At 43.1% G+C, this 18,816-nt stretch overlaps 1 protein-coding gene and 1 long non-coding RNA gene across 2 annotated transcripts in view; one reads left to right on the top strand and one right to left on the bottom strand.

Annotated features, from left to right (window-relative positions):
• Positions 1-14,049, top strand: part of LOC139233671 (uncharacterized) — a 37,427-nt gene extending 23,378 nt beyond the window's left edge. Inside the window, exons 2-3 of the long non-coding RNA XR_011588196.1 lie at positions 477-667; positions 13,785-14,049. This is a non-coding gene — a long non-coding RNA (uncharacterized lncRNA). The remainder of the gene's footprint in view (positions 1-476; positions 668-13,784) is intronic.
• On the bottom strand, positions 9,773-13,530 carry LOC139234002 (interferon beta-like). The gene is made up of 4 exons (XM_070864787.1): positions 13,522-13,530; positions 12,508-12,747; positions 12,330-12,382; positions 9,773-9,860 (listed from the first exon to the last, which is right to left on the bottom strand). Exons 1-4 carry the CDS (start codon positions 13,528-13,530, stop codon positions 9,773-9,775), a joined length of 390 nt encoding a protein of 129 aa, XP_070720888.1.
• Positions 14,050-18,816: the final 4,767 nt, after the last annotated feature.

Raw genomic sequence — 18,816 nt, 5'->3', positions numbered from 1 at the left:
ATAAAGGTTAAAGTAGATGTTAAAATAACAGGCCAAAAATCGTGGTCTCTATGGGCGCGTACGATGTGTGCACGCACCCGTAGAGGCCGCACAAGTGTCGGTTCTTGGCACGCGATGCACATGCGCCAAAAACCGGCACTTGCGAACTGTCTTTTGACAGTTCCAACGCATCCCCGGGAGAAGGGCGAGAGATTGGGCTATTTGCTCAACTCCTGCCCAGTGAATGTCCTTCAAACTCTTACACCTGATAAAAGCAGGCCTTGCTTTTACCAGCGTAAGAGTTTTAAAAGATAGAAAAATAAAATTTTAGCAATCATTTTTATATTAAAAACCCTGTCCATTAAGGTAATTTAATTTTTACCCCATTAAAACATATTAAAAAAAAATTCAAAAAAATATTTATTTTCTAAAACATTCAATTTCAATTAATTTGAAATATGTTTTTTGTATTTATTTTAAATGTTTATGTGTTTTAGGGGGTATTCTCATAGAAATACAAATGAACAAATGAACTCACCATGACTGTGAATGGGGACACACCATTTCCATTGGTTGGTTGGCTCATGTAATCCCAGGCTGCAGACACTCTCCTGGAATACGTGGACCCCTACACTGGACTGTGCAGCTAGGCCTTGGAGTGCAAGTCTATGTTCCTCAGGATCACCAGGTACTTTCGTTAAAAAAAATTCGGTTGGTGGCTCCGACCACAATTATTGGCCCATTATTTTTTAAATCATTTAAACATTCCTTTGCATTTAAAATTAGTTTAGCTTATTTTTGTTCCATTTTAAAAATGTTTACATTTATTTTTAACAACATTAACTTTTTATTTAAAAAGTTTAATTAACAACAACAACTTGTATTATATAACGCCTTTAACGTAGTGAAACGTGCCAAGGTGCTTCACAGAAGCATGAGATTTTTAAAAATTTGACACCGAGCCACATAAGTAGAAATTAGCACAGGTGACCAAAAACTTGGTCAGAGATGTAGGTTTTAAGGACCGACTTGAAGGTGGAAAGAGAGATAGAGAGGTGGAGAGGTTTAGGCAGGAGCTCCAGAGCTTGGGGCCTAAGCAACAGAAGGCACTGCCATCAATGATTGAGCGATTATAATCAGAGATGCTCAAGAGGGCAGAATTAGGGGAGCACAGACACCTCAGGGAGTTGTGGGGGCTGGAGGAGATTACAGAGATAGGAGGGGCGAGGCCATGGAGTGATCTGAAAATGAGGATGAGATTTTAAATCGAGGCATTGCTTAACCGGAAGCTAATGTAGGTCAGCGAGTGCAGGGGTGATGGGTGAGTGGGACTTGGTGCAAGTTAAAACACAAGCAGCCAAGTTTTGGATCACCTCTAGTTTACGTATGGTAAAATGTGGGAGGCCAGACAGGAGTGCGTTGGAATAGTCAAGTCTAGAGGTAACAAAGGCATGGATGAGGGCTTCACCAGTGGATGAGCTGAGGCAAGGGCGGAGACGGGCAATGTTATGGAGGTGGAAATAGCCGGTCTTAGTTATGCTGCGGATATGTGGTCGGAATCTCATTTCAGTGTCAAATATGACATCAAGGTTGTGAAGATGGAGTCAGTGGCTAGGAGCTTGCGGTGGGGACCAAAAACAATGGCTTCAGGCTTCCCAATATTCAATTGAGAAATTTCGGCTCATCCGGAACTGGATGTCAGACAAGCAGTCTGACAATTTAGATACTGAGGAGGGGTCGAGAGAAGTGGTGGTGAGGTAGAGCTGGGTGTCATCAGTGTACATTTGGTAACTGATGCTGTGTTTTTGGATGATGTCGTCCAAGGGCAACATGTAGATGAGAAATAGAGGGGGCCAAGGATAGATTCCTGGGGGATACCAGAGGTAACAATTCTTATCTATCTAATCATAGCCATTGCAGGTGATTCTCTGGTTATGATTAAATAGATAAGAATGGAACCAGGCGAGTGCAGTCCCATCCAGCTGGATGACGGTGGAGAGAGGCGTTGGAGAATAGAGTGGTCAACCCTGTCAAAGGCTGCAGACAAGTCAAGAGGACGATGAGGGATAGTTTGCCTTTGTCACTGTCACAAAGAATGTAATTTGTGACTTTGATGAGAGCCGTTTCGGTACTGTGGTAGGCACGGAACTTGATTGGAGGGATTCAAACATGGAATTGCGAGAAAGTCGGGCACGGATCTGGGAGCCAACGACATGTTTAAAGACTTTGGAGAGGAAAGGGAGGTTGGATATGGGGGTATCACTTGTGTCCTAGCATACACCCCTCAAGTGTGCTTCCAGGTCCAAAGACATCAGCGAGCTTGGAATACTACAGGATGAAATCATCATGGTAGCTGCCCGGGAACCTTGTGGACCCCTCCAGAAATATATTTTTGCGGTTGCACACTGACTGCACGTTGATGAAGTGGAAACGCTTGCAGTTGACGAATGCTCCTGGTTGATCTGGGGGTGCCCAGATTGCCACGTGTGTGCAGTCGATGACGCCCCAGACCTGTGGGCAACCAGCCAGTGCCGTAAACCCGAGTGCCCATTCATTCCGACTGGCGTCATCGCAGGTGAAGGTCACATAAATTGCCAGCCTTGGCAAACAATCCATCAGTCATCTTTCTTATGCATTTGTGGGGCGCTGACTGGGAGATCCTGGATGTGTCTTTGGCAGAGCCCTAGAAGGATTCGGAGGCAAAGAATGTTGAGAGTGGTGGTGACTTTGACAGTCACTGGTAAAGCATGGCCACCAGGTCCAGCAGGCAGCGGGTCTTCTTCGAGCTGGGTGCATATGTATTCCCCCACCTGATGTGACAAACTGAGCCTCCTGAAACACTGCTGTTCAGACATGTCAAGGAAACTCAGCCTCTGCCTGTCGACCGTTGCATGTAGTGCCCGCTCTGAGCTGCACCTCTCTGCTGCTCCCCTCTCTGTGTCTAGCTACAGGTCTCTCAAGAGCAGGCTGCTGGTGCTGGTGCTGGTCATATTGCCCCTCATCCGAGGTTCAATCTAAGGCAGTCAAAGCGCCACCTGTCTGAATATGATTCAGAAAATCTCCAAAGTGTAGAAAATAAACTCTCAGCAAAAGTACTGTGAACAAATTCTTTCTGACTAGCAGGTAAGAAAGCAGCTGTAAATACTGAGTATTTATTGCAGTATTTCCACGAGTTTGATTCAGCCCCCTCAATTGCCGTTGTGTTCTCATCTTGCTTTCACTGGTGAGTTTGAGAAAGCCCGTGAAACCCATGGATGCACCGTTCAATTTGAAAGTGAATTGAAATATCGCTCCAGTTGAACGATTAGCATATGTTCATAGGCAACCTGCCTCTCCTGAGGGGGTTGCATACAAGCAGCCTAATGTGCCTGAGTTAAATACACATCTCAGCGGTTTGAAGCCAGCTTTCCGATGGGCTTACATTTTTCTTGGTTTTCACCCCCCCACCCATACCCAAACCCATGCGCTCCTCCAGATTAAAATTCCCCCCAATAATCCGGGACAAAATTAAGTGGCATTTGGAAATGTATGGGCTAATAAATGAAAGTCAGCATGGCAAGCTGCGTTTGATTTAATTGATTTCGTTATTTGATGAAGTAATGGAGAGGGTTGATGAGAATTGTGCGGTTGATGATGTGTATATGGACTTTTAAAAGGCATTTACCAAAGTACCACCTCATAGACTTATTAGCAAAATTAAAGCCCATTATTAGGACAGTAGCAGCATGGATACAAATTTAACTAAGGGACAGCAAGCAGAGAATAGTGGTAAATGACTGTTTTTTCAGACTGGAGGGAAGCGGTGTTCCCCAGGAGTCAGTATTAGGACCACCGCTCTTCTCGATTTTTAAAACATTTGTTCACGGGATGTGGGCGGCACTGGCAAGGCCAGCATTTAATGCCCATCCCTAGTTGCCGTTGAACAACTGAGTGGCTTGCTAGGCCATTTCAGGGGACAGTTAAGTTGCTGTGGGTCTGGAGTCACATTAGGATGGACCAGGTAAGGACAGCAGATTTTCTTCCCTGAAGGACATTACTGAACCAGACGGGATTTTTTTAATGACAATCCGGTAGTTTCATGGTCACCAGTCCTGATATATTAATGACCTTGTCTTGGGTATACAGGGCATAATTTCAAAATTTGCCGATGTTACATAACTCTGAAATGTAGTAAACATTGAGGAGGATAGTAACAGACTTCAGGAGGACATACACAGTCTGGTAAAATGGGCAGACACATGACAGATGAAATTTAATGCAGAGAAGTTCGAAAGCGATAAATTTTGGTAGGAAGAATGATGAAAGGCAAAATGTACTAAATGATGCAATTTTAAAGTGAGTGCAGATACAGAGAGAAATGGGGGTGTCACTAATCCTTGAAGGTGGCAGGAAAAGTTGAGAAGGCTGTTAAAAAAAAGTATACAGGATCCTTGCCCTTATTAATAGAGGAATAGAATGCAAAAGTAAGAAAGTCAGCTCAGTTGGTAGCACTCTTGCCTCTGAACCAAAAGGTTGTGGGTTCTAAGTCCCAAACCAGAGACTAGACCACAGAAATCTAGGGTGGCACTCCTCTGAGGAAGTGCTGCACTGTCAGAGGTGCTGTCTTTCAAACCAAGGCCCTGTATGCTCTCTCAGGTGAACAGAAGAGATCCTATGGCAAAAGCAAACTACTGCAGACGCTGGAATCTGAAATTAAAACAGAGGTGCGATGGCACTATTTTGAAGAAGAGCAGAGGAGTTCTCCCCAGTGTCCTGGCCAATATTTATCCCTCAATCTACATCACAAAAAACAATCAGATTATTTGGTCATTATCACATCATTGTTTGTGGGAGCTTGCTGCATGCTGCTACATTTCCTACAATATAACAGTGACTATATTTCAAAAGTACTTTATTGGCTGAAAAATGCTTTGGGACATCCTGAGGTCATGAAAAGCAAGTCTTTCTTTCTTTAAACCTTTATGAAACACTAGTTAGGCCTCAGATAAAGTATTGTGTTTAATTCTGGGCATCGCACTTTCGGAAGGATGTCAAGGCCTTGGAGAGGGTGAAGAAGAGATTTATGAGAATGGTACCAGGGGTGAGAACTTCAGTATGTGGAGAGACTGGATAAGCTGAGATTAGAGCAGAGAAGGTTAAGAGGAGATTTGATACAGATGTTCAAGATAATGAATGGTTCTGATAGAGTAAATAAGGAGAATTTCTGGTGGCAGTAGGGTCAGTAACCGGAGGACACAGATTTAAGATAATTGGCAAAAGAACCAGAGGCGACATGAGGGAACGATGGGGGGAAAATTGCGGTCGGAGGCTTCTTTGGTACGAGCGCCTCTGACTCAAAAAAAATCTACGAAACTACCTGTTGGTCCCGGAGGAACGTAGTATCCTGGTCAGAGGCTTAGGTTCACTGTGCAGCGCATGGGAAGATATCTTTCAGGGACATATGTACAAGCTGGAGTCACGTGAGCCTAGACCACCAATTGCTATGTAGTATTCTCATTGATAAAAATGGGAGCTCTGTTTATACGGACTCCCATTGCTATCAATGAGAAAACCCCCTAAAACACTGAAACACAACATAGTAAATAAATAAAACACTCATATATTTAAAATTAATTGAAATTAAATGTAATTAAATATTTTAGAAAAAAATATATTTTTTTGAATTTTTTTAATGTGTTTTATTAGGATTAAAAATAAACTTACCTTAATGGACAGGGTTTTTAAATATAAAATGAGTGTTTAAATTTAATTTTTATATGTTTTAAAACCCTTTGCTGGTAAAAATAAGCTATGCACCTGCTTTTACCAGGCATAAAAGTTTGAAGGAGGTTCGCTGGGCATGAGTTTGGCAAATAGTCCAATCACTACCGCGTGGATGTCGTTCCTGTGGGGATGCAGAGGATCTGTCAAGACAAATCTTCACAGATTGGAAAAGCCGTTTCTCGGCGCATGTGCTTTGCGCCCCGAAAACCGGCTTTTGCGACACCTTGCCGGGTCCGTGCGCAAGGCTGGAATTTTCAGCCCATCATTTTACACGGTGAGATGTGATCTGGAATGCACTGTGGTAGAAGCATAATCAAAAGTGAGATTCAAAAGAGAATTGGATAAATATTTGAAGGGAATAAATTACAGGGCTATGGGGAAAGAGCAGTGGAGTGGGATTAATTGGATAGCTTCACCAAAGAGCTGGCACAGGCATGATGGTGTTGTATCATTCTACGATTCTATGGGGTAAAAAAAATCTTCTAATCTCCAGACTGCTTTGAAGCTTTTTAGTTTTGTAGTTACGAAAGTGAAGTAAATAAACCTCACAGTTTTAAAGTAGTTTTGTCCTATGCAGATGAAATGATGAAAGTGGATTAGTATAAGAATCTGGGTATTGTCGTATTTATGTATTGAATGGGGAAGATTTCTGACTAGCACAATTCCTTGAATGCTTGAATTTAATCTCGCTGTTTGCCTTTGTAAGGTTAAATGCATACAGATGGTTCAAGTCCGAGTGATTTTACAGGTGCAACAGCTGTCGTTGGAGCCCGATGTTTCATTTTCCTCCCTATTTTAAAATAAGTGTATCATTTACATTCTAAACTAAATCTACCATTTTGTAAACTATTTATATTAGTGAAAGCTGTGCTATGCTTGTGGAATTTTATGTTGAGTCATCAAACAAAAATGAAACTGAACTGAAACTGAAGCCTCATGCCATCTTGCCAGGCAAATGGGTAACATTTTGATGGGCTCTATTCAGGAGATGAGTGAGAACATACTATAATTTGACTGTCTGTTTTCACTCTTTCCTGTAAGGAAAGAGCCAGCCTCCCACTCATGGGTGTAACAGACCAGTATTTGTATGTTAGCTATTCTGCATATTTTGCACCACTGAGAAACAGTTTCAGCTTGGTAGTGACTCAAAATTACAGCTTAACTGAAAAAGTTTGAGTTTCTGCAGCTGGTGTGAGACCAGCTCTAGGAGGGGACGTCACACCATGTGACCTTCGCCCTGATTCCCCCTCATGGATTCGCTGATATTGAACAGTTAACGTAGTTGAATCTGTTCGCTGAGATAACCACCACTGTCAACATTGAATCGTAGAAACAGCGCAAAAAAGGCCATTGAGCCCCTTGCACCCATGCCTCTGCTACCTCTCAACTGGAGCTATTTACTCTTAAAGTATGCGCTTTCCCTGTATACTTGTATATTATTCCTTATAAATACTTTCCCAATCCAGCTTAGATGCAAGAGTGTCTCATGCAATAGGACTTGCATTAATGGATCAGTTTGAGGCCAGGATTTGGTGGTGTCCTAACTCACCAATCTGAATATGAAAAGATGGAAGCTTAAAAAACAATATGAATTAATTGTTTGCAACATGATTACTGCAGATTGAAGTATACAGTGAAAAGGATGTTATTCTGGCTGATTGTGATCTTTTAGGAACAAAAGATTAATGCAGGGTTGCTTGTAGCAATTCGTCTTTCTAAGGTACAAACTAGTCTGGTAATTGGTGTCTGAGATGCTATCTTTTGGATGAGACGTTAAACCGAGGTCCTGTCTGCCCGCTCAGGTTGATGTAAAAGATCCCACGGCATATTCAAATAAGAGCAGGGGAGTTCTCCCCAGTGTCCTGACCAATATTTATTCCTCAACCAACATCACTAAGACAGATTGTCTGATCAATTATTTCATTGCTGTTTGTGTGAGCTTGTTGTGCGTAAATTGGCTGCTGAATTGTCTACATTACAACAGTGAGTACACTTCAAATATCATTCTTGGCTATGAAGCGCTTTGGGATGTCTTGAGGTCGTGAACACTGCTATATAAATGCAAGTCTTTTTTTCTAAGTGTAATCATCCAGGGTGGTTGTTATTGTAGAACAACTAAATTGAGCATTCTGGCCTTCAGATCATGATACCCACAACCAAGCACGCAATGACTTCTACACAGCAGGAGCAGGTCAGATTTATCGGGCAGTTGTCCTCCACACACTGTGTTGCTGCTAAATGGTTTCACCTTCACAGTGATTCAAAAGTTGCAGCATCGCTGAAAGCAAAGCAACCTCTGTTTGGCTTTCAGTATCTCACACTTGGTCACCTCACACCATTTGGGCAAATCTTTTAGTTTTATTTTATTTTTAATCTTTATCTTAGACTCAAGAGTTAAAAACCATGGATCAGGAAGCCTGCATAAATTTTGGTATAGGATTCAATTCCTCTAGGCCATGAGCCTCTGCTGTCCAACCTGCTTTGCCCATACTCGATCAAAACTAAGCATTAGCCCAACCTACTCCAGTACCCAGTGTGTTGACTAGAAGCTCACAAAAAGCATGTTAATCCAATGTTGATTAACTCCTTTAAAAGGAGTAAGACAAACATTATGAGAGAGAGTGTGAGATGGACAGAATAAGAACTGCATAGGAGCCCTCAAAATTCCTCAAGAGGCCTTTTGGAGGCAGGTCTGGGGTGGGACAGAGCATGTGCCTGATCATCAGTTGTGTCCTTGACCCATGACTCAGTTTCTGAGGTCAGGGGGCAGTTGTTTGATTAGGCTGCCATTTTCAGGGTGGAACTGGAATGTCCTTCTCAGAAAACTCACTGTAGAACCTGGCTGCAGCATAATGGTGCTGGAAAAGGACATTGCATGGAAAATAAATGGCTCTTTCTTGAGAGGTTGGTTTTCACACAGTAGAGAAACCACGTCTTTTTAGTATGTAAATGCCTCTGCCACCCAAGCAGTGCTGGGCACCAAGGTCACACATGCACCCCTTGCCTTTAGCTTTCCTAAGGACACAAATGAGGGAATGCCATATTACGTCCACCTTCGGAAACCTATAGAATTTTTGGCATGGGAAAAAAGGGATGGGAACCCAAAGTAACTGGATCCTTCTCAAATCCACTCCCCTCCCCCACACACCCATCCAGACAACAGTGGCTTTGCCCACACCTCAGACCAGATGCAACCACAGTTCATTGATTACTCTATCACAAAATATTGTCCCAAATCTTTTGTACCACAAGAATGCAACTAGTCAGGTTTTTTTTTGTGAAGCACCTTGGGATGTTTTATTACCTTAAAGGTGCTATATAAATATAAGTTGTTGTTAAATAATGTAGATGGTATTGTTAAGATTGATAGGCTGAAATTTAGGCTCAATTACCTCAGGAGGCGGGGGGAGGGGGAATTTCACTTTGTTCAGAATCGTCAGTTACCTCTCTCTGGTGAATGACAGGACAAATTTCCCACTGGAAGAAACAAACGCCATATAGTATAGTTTCATTTTGGCTAAGGAAAGCAATGGTTAAATCCAGAAATCAAAAATTCTTACCTATGCGCCTTACCATTGATACACATACATATATCCTCACACATATGCGGCATGCCTTTAAATACATTGTGATTGTCTCAGTCAATAAATAATGGGATTTAAAATAATTCTGAAAATAACCCTCGTGAAATGGGCCTACGGTAACATTCCCTTTGAGAAACGAAATATTGGAAAAATGAATAATTATTGCCTAAACCTCAGGTTTTTTTTAATGCCTTTGTTTTAATTTGATCTCATCTACTCCTTCAGGCACTGATCCCTTCCTGGCTGTTTACTGAGCCATAGTTCAGTGGGTCCAGACAGACCCCAGTATATTGTCTAACTGGCCATTATTTTTGTATGGGCCTTGGCAGTGAGGCTATCTGTTTTTCGAAGGCACTGAATCTGAGGCCCATCTTGTACTCACCCAATTGACAATCAGGATTATCAATCAGGAATGGAAACCTTGGCTGATTTTTCCCTTCCCTAGCTCAGGATGTGGAGGCCGATTGTAGTGCTTCGCCTGTTGCTCCTGCTGAGACCACTTGTTCACTGCATGCCAGGAGTTGAACTTGGGATCTACTGTTTATTTAAGGCTTTGTGCAATACCTACACCCAACAGGCCATTGAGAGAGCCAATTAAGACATTGGTTAAACTACGCACTGGTGCAGGTTTACAAAATTATCCAGATATGGAGCAAAATAATGAGAGAAAGCACATACACACATCATGAATAATATAGACACAGAAAATATATTGTAAGCGTTGCTCTTTTCGTTTTTATTTTGTTTCTGATATTTTACTCTGTAACAAATCAGGTGAAAATCCATATGCATGAATTCTTACCTGTAATATAAGCATGCACATCTTGTACACATAAGTAACAAATTACTTTGGGTTTAAATGTTATTTTAATAAATTAACACATTACTTTGCATATATCGTTAAAGAGCCACAGGTTACATGAATCCATAGCTTGCTGGGTTCAATTAGGAGTGTGGCTGTGGACAGGAATGTCGGGGGTAAATTTTCCAAGATACTGCTCCTGGCATGGAGTCTCTCTTGACCGGAACATAGTTTGAAGAATCAGGAAAAAAGTTAGTATTCCTGATTCACGGTGCACTCAATTTAGCCGTCATTAATTTGAATGGCCTGTCAAAGCAGGTTCTCTGTGAATTAGGTGCACTGCCCTCCCCGAACCATTCTCTGATTCACTCTTCTGCCAAGTGAGGCTTCGTGCTTGAAGTGTCGCAGAAGGTTTACCTTCTGCTGTAATCTTTGCGACATTCTGGGAAGAGCTATGGAAGTAGGATTGAGACGGTAGGGATAATTTTACTAATTTATGCTCCGTATGCAGGGGCTGCCTGCTGTCAATGCATGGCATGATTTGAACGTGAGCTCCCCTTGGTTTTGGGACAGAAATTTATGGGGAATAAGTGTCAAAATTCCCGATACATGGTCCCAATGGGTGAAGCTCCATAGCAGGGGGCAGAAATTCATAAAATTACCCATTGGATCTCTGAAACTATTCATCAGCCCCTCCATTGTCGAAAGTGCAGCAAATTCACATCTGCTATTATTATTATTACTGGCTAACATGTAAGAATTTTTGGCTTGAAAGAGAGGTATTCCCAATTAGAATGGTTGACTAAAACACTTTCATTTAACTCTTCTGGATCAGTGGCTAGAACACTCGCCTCTGAGTCAGAAGGTTGTGGGTTCAAGTCACATTCCAGGAACTTGAGCACATAAATCTAGGCTAACTCTCCAGTGTAGTGCTGAGGGAGTGCTGCACTACAAAGGTGCCCACTTTTGGATGAGACCCCATCTGCCCTCTCAGGTGGACGTAAAGGATCCCATGGCACTATTTTGAAGAAGAGCAGGCAGATTTTCCCCGGTGTCCTGGCCAATATTTATCCCTCAATCAACATAACAAACACAGATTATCTGGCCATTAGCACATTGCTGTTTGAGCGAGCTTGCTGTGCGCAGATTGGCTGCCGCGTTTTCCACATTACAACAGTGACTACACTCCAAAAGTACTGCATTGGCTGTAAAGCACTTTGAGATGTCTGCTGGTCGTGAAAGGTGCTACATAAATACAAGTCTTTCTTCTTTCTTGCTCAACAGAGTCTAAAGCTGTACATTTGACATGGATAGTCTGCTCTGTGAGAAAGTCCTCCCTCTACATTAAGAAGAAGCTGTCAGTCCTCTATAAGATTTTGGAGTTGCTAGTGCTAAAGCTTATGGCAGGCCTCCAAGTTTATGCCTGTTGCAGCCACACCTCAATATTCTGTCACCATCAAAAAGTGCACACTGGACAATATCTTTACCCATTAGGCCAGCGGAGTTACCAACTATGAGACATTGGTGCATGTTTCAGTTTACAGGACTGTACCCTGTTACCTGTGTTCCCAGCAGCCAGGTGTGTTTGAGAGGATTGCATTGCAGTAAACCACTGGCCCGCAGCCCTTGAGTTTAAATCATTTGAAAAAAACAATGAATGGATGGATAATCTCAGATAGGACAGCCATGATTTCCCACACTGCACTTCTGGCAAGCACAACTCTCAGACTGGGATCATGGAACCAGGCCTGTAAGATAGAAAAATAAAACTATTATAAAAATATTTTTTTTTCCTTAGTGGAATTGTGACTCTGAAAGAGATGACACATAACTCTTGCTAGCACAAATAAAAACGGAAAGTACCGGAAAACACTCAACAAGTGAGGTAGCAACTGCGGAGAGAGAAACACAGTTAGCGTTTCAGAACTGAATCTGATACACCTGAAATGTTAACTGTCTTTCTCTCTCCACAGATGCTGCTTGACCTGCTGAGTGCTTTCCGGCACTTCCTTTTTTTCTTAATTTCTGATTAACAGCATCCGCAGTACTCTCACTGGCACGTCTGATAAGCAAAGTATAACTAGAAAAGTAAATCTAGTTCTAATTGTCCAATTTGAGATTTTTCAAATTAAAAAGAGTAACCATTACAGGATTTTTGCATGATGTAATTAAATTATGACAGCAAGTTAATGACTTTTTGCAAGTTTCTTGTGCTTTCAAAGCGGATCACTTCCCAGGCGCATAAACTGTAACCCTGAAAACAGAGTAAAAATGAACATTGAGAAGATTGTACACCACATTCACAGCATTAAAACAATTGAATACTTGTTAATTGGGAGAGCTTTTCTTTGATAAAGGTGTCATAAAATGTCAATATACCTTATCTTGTAGAAACATTCTCAGTTTTGTGAAGTATTTGCGAATTTTTATCTTCCACGTCATTCTGGTATCTGACCGCCGTTCTCCTACATCTTCACGCAGCTCCTCGAGCTGTTGGTGCAGGACTGTTTCAAAGTTTTCCAGTTCATTCTTGTTCCATGTAATGGTGCAGGCGTTTGTTCTGTAAATCTTGCTGATGTGGCGCAGTACTTGATAGACAATCAGAACTTTGTCCTCAGTCTGTGTAAAACACAAAACACACTACTCAGAGAGTGGTGAGAATGTGGAACTCGCTGCCACGTGGGGTGGTTGAGGCGACTAACATAGATGCATTTAAGGGGACGTTAGATAAGTATAGCAGGGAGAAAGAAATGGAGGGATATGTTGATAGACTGTGGTGAAATAAGGTGGGAAGAGGCTGTGTGAAACACAAACACCGAATGGCCTGTTTCTGTGCTATACAATTTTATGCAATATAATCTTTTCACTGTTACCACATGTTTTTCCTCCTCTCAATTTTCTCTTGCCCTTCTCTTGGAGCTGCTGCCTCTTGTTAGGATACAGTTCCACAGAGACTGACAGCACTCTGGTGTGAAGTGGTCACTACTTATGTGTGTGAGCTTTGACAATGAGTGTTGGAGGTTACATGATTCTGGGGGCATCAGAACTGAGACAGATCTGCACACACGTTTTCCAGCAGAGGTCACTGGATAGCAATTTGGAGCAGGAACTGAGCTTGATTTGTGCTCTCTGTAGTTATTTAAGGAATTAATAAATACAATGAACACATTTTGAAGATAATTATGCCTGGTGTGGATGGACAATGCTTTGCATGAAACCGAATAATGTAATCAAAATACAACAATTGTACGAAGCGCATGGATTTGTAACCTTATTTTGCATTTAATTATTCTATTTGCAAAATTAAGCATCATAACAATTCCGTATTAGAAGTAAGTAAAGGGGTGTTGTAGTGAGATAAAATATTGTTCTAGGCACCTTGCACACACTGACCAATTCCATGGGCGATAAAACCAAGGAGGCCCAGCAAAGGTAAGTGTTGAATTCTTTTTTATGGGTCCTGGAGGAGCAGGAGTGTGGCCCACAAAAACAATCTGGTCTGCAGCTGCCCCAGAAACACCACTCCCACTGCCCCCCCACCACCCCCCCGCTCCCCCCCACCCCCCGCACACCTCCCAAAGCATATCTTGCTGGTGGCCGCCCCGGCCTAATTCTGAGGCCTCAATCTAATGTGCTGTCTGTTTGGCATCCCGCAGGTTGACTGTCAGATTTAAATGAAGCCAGGGCCACAAAGTCGTAGTAATGGGTGGATGAACAGTGTGCTCCACCAGTCAGTTGCCCAAAGGTCAAAATAGACCCCACCATGTGGGCAATCGTGAGCATGAACCTTCATCTTACCAATCTGTATGACAACGCTGCTGAGTAGTCATGTTTTACTTTTAAATTTAAATGTTATGTACTGAAAACGCTCTTTGTTCATAATTACACTGTGGTTTGCACCTTCCACTTCTTAAAATAGCCAACAAGCTCAGGAGCGGAGGAATTGTTCTGGTCACTGTGTTTTGTGATATTGCAAATGCATTCAAAAAGAATGTGTTTGAAATGTTGTACACATACAGGCCAAAATAATTCTTCCTCCCTTGTTCATTTTGAACCCAAAACTTGAATCTATTTTCTTTTTGGTGTCTCTCAGTGAACATTGCAGCACATGCACTACAAAACTATTCGTGTTATCAATGTAAAAGGTCCAGCTCTATTCTGCAATGTTAAATGTAGCACAGAATTCTAGCTGTGGCTCAATGTGTAGCATTCCCACCTCTGTGTCAGAGGTTGTGGTTCATAATCCTACTCCAGAGACTTGAGCACAAAGTCTAAGCTGACTTTGCACTCTAATGCAGTACTGAGGGAGTACTGCACTTTCAGAGGTGGTGTCTTTCAGATGAGATGTTAAACTGAGGCCCCGTCTGCCCTCTCAGGTAGACATAAAAGATCCCATGGCACTATTACATAGAAGAGCATGAGAGTTCTCCTTGGTGTCCACTTCTGACCAATATTTATCCCTCAATCAACATTGCATTTCCTACATTACAACAGTGACTATGCTTCAGAAGTATTTAATTGGCTATAAATCACATTGGGACATCCTGAGGTCATGAACGACACTATATAAAAACAGAGTGATTATCTGCATGAACAATTTTGTGGTCTTTTACACAAGCGCACTGTATCCCAGAGCCAGACATGTGCACTCGATCCCTTTCTGCACATGCATGCAGTTCACCGAAGCTGCGCATGCGCAGTACCCAACAGTTGCGGCCACACTTTCCTCAGCTCTGTGGGAGAAGGTTACTGGATATGTTGGTGGCCGGGTGGTGGGAGAGAGAGTGTGGATAGAAAGGGGAGAGAGGAAATCAGAGGGGGTATAGTGAGATGAAATAGGAGGGGGCAGGGAGAGGGAATCGGAGGGGGGAAGAGATAGGGAATCGGAGGGGGGAGAGGATCGAAAGAAGGGAGGCAGGGAGGGAATGGGAGGGGGGAGAGAGAGTAGATCTGAGGGGGAGAGAGGGAATCGGAGTGCAGAGAGCAAGAGGGAATCAGAGGGAGAGAGAGAGAGGGAATTGGAGGGGGGAGAGAGAGAGGAGATTGGAGCATGTATAGAAAGGAGGGAAGAGAGAAAATGTGCATCTGAGGGGAAAGAGATGGGAGAGGGAGAGAGCAGAGGGGTGAGAGAGAGAGGGTATCGGAGAGGAGAGAGAGTGTGTGGGAGAGAGGATCAGAGGGGAGGGGAGAGGAGATCAGGAAGTCAGGTGGGAGAGAAGGTCAGGAACACGGGGGGGGGGGGAGTTAAAGAGCATGGATAGCACAGTGGGGATGGGGGAAGAACATCATCCTGGTCTACATGTGGGGGGGGGGGGGGAAATGAGAGTGAGAATGTGATCACGATGGTAAATGGATCACATTCTTCCAACCCCACCCCCACCACATTCTCTCTCTCCTTCTCCTAGGCCTGGTTGATTTCTCAGAAAGCTCAGCGCGTGTGGCAAGTGACATCAATGGACTGGGAAAAATCCGGAAGTCATGACACTGTTCACTATTCACCCAATAAACCTATTAACAATTCGTGACCCACTCACAAAGCCTCATCTATGGGGGTAGAAGGTCAGAAACTTGGGAGGTGGGGGTGGGAAGTCAGGAACTTGGGGGGGGGGGCGGGGGGAGAGATCAGGAACTTGGGCAGGTGTAGGTCAGAAACTTGGGTAGGGAGGAGGTCAGGAACTCAGTGAGGGTGTCACGCACTTGGCCAGGAAGAGAAGATCAGGAACTTGAGGAGAAAGTCAAGGTCAGTAACTTGTTGTGGAGGGAAATGTCAGAAACTCGAGGGAGTGGGAGGAAGTTTAGGAACTTGTTTGGGGTGGGAGAAGATCTTAACCCGCGAGGGTGAGCCTTGTCTGTTCTGTGAGCTCTGTTCTGTCTGGCGTCTGCCACTCAGAATATCTCGAATTACACTTTGCAAAGTAATTGATTACTTAGGCAGGCAAGATCTAATGACACATTCCAGAGAACCTGCTGGGTGCCTTGTCCTCCAAGGGAACCAATCAGAAATCCGATGTTGGAAATAAACGCAACCGTAAAAACAAGTCTATCTTTCTTTTGCAGTCTCATCAAAAGATGGTATTCAACTTCCTGCGGAGCATTATCAAATGACACTCCCACTTTGTTTTATTCTACATGTCATTATAGAAAGTGTGCCACTTACCTTTGAATCTGCTGCCATACCAATCAGATCAGGTGCCTTGATTTCCATTCCTTGGTCCCTACAATAAATTCGGAAGGTCCCCCCCTGAAACAGAGCAGAGTCGGTGTTAATACCATCACATTGCGTCGGGCAGTGTACCTATGTAGTGCCATGTACAGTGCAAGGTCTGTTTCGTGATGCACATTGGAAAGGAAAAGTGTAAATGTACCGTCACCCATTCCGTGACACATGTAATTTGTTGAATGTACTACAATGTATCCCGTATTGTACCGAATTGTACTTGAACTGAAAAGCAAAGAAATGTATCGAACTACTGCCGTCAGCATCCAAATATCGTGTATGGGATTGCTGACCGCAGCTAAATGTACTGAACTGCTTTTGAATGTACTGTACAAATTTTTATATGAATAAAGTATATTTTGAAATTTAAAACATCACATTGATTCGGGCAATTAAGTGGGATTGGATTCTGTCCGGTAAACTCACCATCGCATCCAACATTTTCAGAGTATTGCTGGTAAGATGTCGATGGAGTTTCAGCCTCATTCGGTTGTCCTGAGTCGAGGTCCCGGGAAACAGGAGAAACAGAAGAACAAGTTGCCAAATACAAGCCAAGGCCATTCTCCAAAGCAAATCTGACCTGAAATGTCAGTGAATAAAATGCCCATGTTCAGCATCGGGGGGGGAAAAATACATGTTCAGTCACTCAGTCAATCAACAAATCTCAGAGCCTCTTACCTGCTGGAGATGGGATTCGGTGCAGTATGCAATTGGAGAGAGACGCCAACCAGTCCCCAGATAAACCATCTTACGTGTACAGCACTGTTTACATCACAAAAGTGAAAAATATACCACATTCATTTTCAGATCTGGAGAGAGAAGCAAATGTCCAGGAGAAAAAGTACCCGTGAGAGTACGTCACCCAATAAACTAATATCTGGAGCCGTCGGCAATTAGTAGAAAGTACCCGAAGGTTAGTCCCGACCAATGCAGGTTTCATGAGTTCAGACATGTGTCGGTGTAAGTGAGACCAAACTACCAACGTCTGACTAAGATTTGGGCTTCCACAGCTGTTTTCAATTCCATCCGAAAGAAAGTCAATATCAATATGCAAATAATTGGACCTGGCTTGTGTGGGCAATGTCTGCTCCTCCCCGCTTCTTCCTGGAGCGAGTGGAGGCGGGACAGGGAGAATTGGCGTTCTCACTCGGAGCTTCTGAAGGCTGCTGGTTCCTATTCTCTTCATTGGACGGTGGGGGGTGGTGAGCTGGGGGCACGCAGTGCTTTCGTCTCGACATTGCACCGTCCCCACTGCTGGCAGTCTAACTCTGTTCTGGAAGGGGATGCCTAAAAGGCTGACGCTGGGCTGCCCCAGTTTCACTTACAGAAAAACAGCTCTACAAGTTCCCTTTCATTTAAGGAGGCTCCACTAATATAACATAAGGTCAAATTAAACCAAGAGAAACTTATAATGCTAAATCATAATCTAAGAATAAGGGGTAAGCCATTTAGGATCGAGATGAGGAGAAACTTCTTCACTCAGAGAGTTGTTAACCTATGGAATTCTCTACCGCAGAGAGTTGTTGATGCCAGTTCGTTGGATCTATTCAAGAGGGAGTTAGATATGGCCCTACGGCTAAAGGGATCAAGGGGTATGGAGAGAAAGCAGGAAAGGGGTACTGAGGTGAATGATCAACCATGATCTTATTGAATGGTGGTGCAGGCTCGAAGGGCCGAATGGCCTACTCCTGCACCTACTTTCTATGTTTCTATAATATTATTATCTGTGCCAATTAGTCACTCTCCACCCACCAGTCAGTGAATAAAATGAATTCCCTGACCAGGCATCAACTTCAGGTCACATATGAGGGCCGAATCCTAACCACTAGATCACCAGGGATCTGTGCCCACAGAGTCTGCTGATGGGCGGTTCTGGGATGTTTCCCAAAGACTGGGTAATCAAGTAGCAATTCTGTAATCAAAGTGTTTTTTGTGTCTAACTCAGTGATATTTAGAATAGTCAAGTGCTTTGTCTCTGTTCTCAAAGAAAAATGGCACAGCGGCCTAATTGCTGTGCTCCTCAATTCCTCTGGGTGGCGATGTGCCATTATCACACAGGAACACAGGAATTGCTAGATAAAAAATGACCATGGTCCATTCAGTTTGTCTTTTAGTTTGCCTGGTAATCACATGATACAAAGATAATGGAGCATAGCAATCAGTCTCTTTCAAGTAGCCTAGAACAGACACAGACATGAAGCAAGGAAAAACCCCAGTGATTGAGAGCTTTGGGAGCCATACATCCAAAGTTACCTTTACCCTCCCAAGCATGTTGCATTTAACAAATGTTATGTTTCAAATTACTCATATATTTATCCAAAAAAGTTATTTATTGAAATAATTATATCTAATTTGCATTCAAATGAATCAATACCATCAGCTTGCACCATCTTGCTAGGGGCCTGTTCTGTGGATTGTTCACATTCGGTGAAATATTGTTTCTGTAGATTAGTTTCGAATTTACCTCCCGC

The sequence above is a fragment of the Pristiophorus japonicus genome, chromosome 21 (genome assembly GCF_044704955.1).
Source record: "Pristiophorus japonicus isolate sPriJap1 chromosome 21, sPriJap1.hap1, whole genome shotgun sequence".
NCBI classification, from domain to species: domain Eukaryota; kingdom Metazoa; phylum Chordata; class Chondrichthyes; family Pristiophoridae; genus Pristiophorus; species Pristiophorus japonicus.
The sequence above is the reverse complement of the archived record's forward strand: the minus strand, read 5'-3'. Positions and strand labels throughout refer to the sequence as shown.